This window comes from Apodemus sylvaticus, chromosome 1, assembly GCF_947179515.1.
Source record: "Apodemus sylvaticus chromosome 1, mApoSyl1.1, whole genome shotgun sequence".
In the NCBI taxonomy this organism is placed as follows: Eukaryota; Metazoa; Chordata; class Mammalia; order Rodentia; family Muridae; genus Apodemus; species Apodemus sylvaticus.
Window position 1 is genome coordinate 102,002,298 of NC_067472.1, and position 4,108 is coordinate 102,006,405.

The window sequence follows — 4,108 nt, forward strand, 5'->3', positions numbered from 1 at the left end:
TCAGGTTGCTGGCATAGAGCGTTTCAGAATCATATTGAGGAAGATGATACTCAAGCAGATAACCTTCCCTGGTGTGGGTAGAGATTAAAAAAGAAGAAGAAACTTGACTGTGCGTGGGAAACATGACTAGAAGCCAGACAGGAAGATTACCAGTATTTTTGATGGGGTGCTTCTGTACACAGCTATTGTCTGAAGACAAAGAACCAGAAGAGGAATGAGATTGAAGGTACCATACAGCAGGCTGATAGAATCGGAGTCTGGGAGGAGCAAATAGTAATAATATCTGAAGGAGTGTGCCTGTGTTTGGAACAGGAGAGACTCCTGCTCAGAGACCTGAGGTAAGAATGGATAAAGGTAGGAATACATTTAATAATTTAAGTAGCGATAACAATATATGTAATTTCAGCCAAATATTTTATTTTGTTGGTTAGATGGGCCTAAATATATATATATGCCAGAGATCAGGGGAACTGTCTCAGCAGAGAGTGTATCAGGAAGGATATAAAATGAGGCAGGAGAATATGAAGCAATTATAATGTTTCCTAAACAGTGCACAAGCATTAGAGGGCTAATTGGGAAGTAGAAAATCACGGAATGTAAGATTTCAGAGCTAGAATTTTAATTTTTTTGTGATGACAATTTCAGGATGACCATAGCATTGGGAGATTGAGGCAAAGTCTGGTTAAAGTTATTTGATCTGAAGTTTGTGGCTGCATGTAGTTTATCTATGCTAGCAACTGGGAAGTTCCCAAAGGTATGGCCATTTTCCTATTTGGTCTATCTTAATTTCTATTTTTCTCTCCAATACCAAGGATATGATTTCTGGAGTGTATAGGGAAGTGGTAGAATATTGTACCTAATGGTAATGACCAGAGAGAAGGCTTTGTACATGTGGTCTACATTTGATTATCAGCTCTTCATATAGCTTCCCTCTGCCCTAGGCTATATACTGGACCTGACAGTACAGAAATAAAGGGAGATATGTTCCATTCTCAAAGAACTAATAGTCTTGTAGGCAGGGCAGAATGTAGGTACACATATTTTATCTGACATTTTGTGTTGGAGACAGGACATCTGAAAGAAGGAAAGTGAAGAACTTCCCTCACGTCCTCTCTTGAGGCTAATCCTCATCTGTCTTCTCTCACCTGCCTACCATGCTAGACTTGAATGGCACGCCCTTCCAGCCAGCCACACTACAGCTGACAGGCATTCCTGGGATGCACACAGGCCAAGCTTGGATTGCCCTGATTTTCTGTTTCCTCTACTTCATCTCCATTGCAGGCAACCTCTGCATCCTCGCTCTGGTCATCCGAGAACCTCCTCTACACCAACCCATGTACTATTTCCTCTCTATGCTCTCTCTCAATGATTTGGGAGTGTCCCTATCTACACTTCCCACTGTGCTTGCTACCTTCTGCTTCAATTACCGCCATGTTGGTTTTGATGCCTGTCTGGTCCAGATGTTCTTCATTCACACGTTTTCTTTCATGGAATCGGGCATACTACTCGCCATGAGCTTTGACCGTTTTGTAGCTATCTGTGACCCACTACGTTATTCCACTGTGCTTACCAATAGCCGCATCTTGGCTATGGGTCTGGGTATCCTTGCCAAAAGTTTCACTACCCTCTTTCCTTTCCCCTTTCTTGTAAAAAGATTGCCCTTTTGCAAGGGCAATGTGCTACATCACTCATATTGCCTGCATCCAGATCTGATGAAAGTGGCTTGTGGAGACATCCATGTTAACAATATCTATGGACTCTTTGTAGTAATTTTCACATATGGCGTGGACTCAGTTTTCATCCTTCTGTCTTATGCATTGATCTTGAGAGCTGTGTTGGTTATTGCATCACATGAACAGCGACTCAAGGCACTCAACACCTGCATATCTCACATCTGTGCAGTACTGGCATTTTATGTGCCCATAATTGCTGTCTCCATGATCCATCGCTTCTGGAAAAGTGCTCCAGCTGTTGTTCACGTTATGATGTCCAATGTCTATTTGTTTGTACCTCCCATGCTCAACCCCATTATCTATAGTGTGAAGACCAAGGAAATTCGAAAAGGGATGCTCAAAGTCTTTCAGAAATCCCAGACCTGAGGAATATAGCAGACCCTGAGAGAGCTCTGTTAGAGGAGGGAGTAAAGACTTGCCTCTTAAATTAAAAATTTTGCTAAAACAAAGTAGAGGCCTCAAACTTTCAGTAGTTGTGAATTTGGAATCAATAAAATAATAATTGGGGTAGACAGGGAAAAGGGATAACATTTGAAATGTACAAAAAAATCCAATAAAAAAGAAAAAAGAATAATCTAATTTATACAATCATGAACTTAGTAATTGGCCACTGACTGTGAGAGTCTTTCTACTAGATTCTGAGAATATAATAATGGTGAGTATAACACATTGTTAAGTGAACAGATGTACATGTGAAAAGATGTAGAAGCGTCAACTGATGTCCTGAAAAGTGTTGGCAAATTTTTTGAGGAATAACAAAGTCCTGCAGGATAGAATGTTCTATATATATCAGTTAAGTCTAATTGGTCCAAAGCTTCAATTAGTTTCATTGTGTCCTTGTTTAGTTTCTGTTTTCCTGATCGGTCCATTGAGGAAAGTGCAGTGTTGAAGTCACCCACAATTATTGTGTTAGGTGTAATGTGTGCTTTGAGTTTTAATAGAGTTTCTTTTATGAAAGAGGGTGCCCTTGCATTTGGAGCATAGATGTTCAGGATTGAGAGTTCTTCTTGTTGTATTTTTCCTTTGACCAGCAAGAAGTGTCCCTCAGAGTCTCTTTTGATGACTTTGGGTTGAAAGTCAATTTTATCTGATATTAAAATGGCTACTCCAGCTTGTTTCCTGAGACCATTTGCTTGTAAAATTGTCTTCCAGCCTTTTACTCTAAGGTAGTGTTTGTCTTTGACCCTGAGGTGTGTTTCCTGTAAGCAGCAAAATGTAGGGTCCTGTTTACGTATCCAGTCAGTTAGTCTGTGTCTTTTTATTGGGGCATTGAGTCCATTGATGTTAAGAGATATTAAGGAATAGTGATTGTTACTTCCTATCATTTTTGACGTTATTTTTTAAATTTGATTGCTTAACTTCTTTTGGGTTTGATGAAAGGTTACTATCTTGCTTTTTTCAGGGTGGAGTTTCCCTCCTTGTATTGGTGTTGTCCTCCTATTATCCTTTTTAGGGCTGGGTTTGTGGATAGATATTGGGTGAACTTGGTTTTGTCGTGAAATATCTTAGTTTCTCCATCTATGGTGATTGAGAGTTTTGCTGGATATAGTAGTTTTGGTTGGCATTTGTGTTCTCTTAGAGTCTGCATGAGATCTGCCCAGGACCTTCTAGCCTTCATAGTCTCAGGTGAAAAGTCTGCTGTGATTCTGATAGGTCTTCCTTTATATGTTACTTGGCCTTTTTCTCTTACTGCCTTTAGTATTCTTTCTTTGTTTAGAACATTTGGTGTTTTGATTATTATGTGACGGGAAGTATTTCTGTTCTGGTCCAGTCTGTTTGGAGTTCTGTAGGCTTCTTGTATATTCATGGGCATCTCTCTCTTTAGGTTAGGGAAGTTTTCTTCCATAATTTTATTGAAGATATTTGCTGGCCCTTTAAGTTGTAAATCTTCACTCTCATCTATGCCTATAATCCTTAGGTTTGGTCTTCTCATTGTGTCCTGGATTTCCTGGATATTTTGGGTTACAAGCTTTTTGCACTTTGCATTTTCTTTAACTGTTGAGTCCATGGTTTCTATGGAATCTTCAGCATCTGAGATTCTTTCTTCTATCTCTTGTATTCTGTTGTTGATATTTGCATCTCTGTCCCCTGATTTCTTCCCAAGGCTTTCTATCTCCAAAGTTGTCTCCCTTTGAGTTTTCTTAGTTGTTTCTACTTCTGATTTTAGATCCTGGATGGTTTTGCTTAGCTCCTTCCCTTGCATGTTTGTGTTTTCCTGTAATTCTTTAAGAGATTTTTGTGTTTCCTCTTTCATGAGCTCAGCCTGTTGACCAAAGTTCTCCTGTATTTCTTTAAGAGATTTTTGTGTTTCGTCTTTCATGACCTCAGCCTGTTGAACAAAGTTCTCCTGTATTTCTTTAAGTGTTTTTTGCATT

General features: G+C 39.4%; 1 protein-coding gene across 1 annotated transcript; it reads left to right on the forward strand.

The window, feature by feature from the left end:
• The first annotated feature begins 1,154 nt into the window (after window positions 1–1,154).
• Window positions 1,155–2,099, forward strand: LOC127680742 (olfactory receptor 51I1). Its single transcript, XM_052176405.1, has one exon. It carries the CDS (start codon window positions 1,155–1,157, stop codon window positions 2,097–2,099), a length of 945 nt encoding a protein of 314 aa, XP_052032365.1.
• Window positions 2,100–4,108: the final 2,009 nt, after the last annotated feature.

Coding starts and splice junctions, on each gene's coding strand:
- LOC127680742 (XM_052176405.1), top strand. CDS start 1,155: ATGCTAGACTTGAATGGCACGCCCTTCCAGCCAGCCACACTACAGCTG.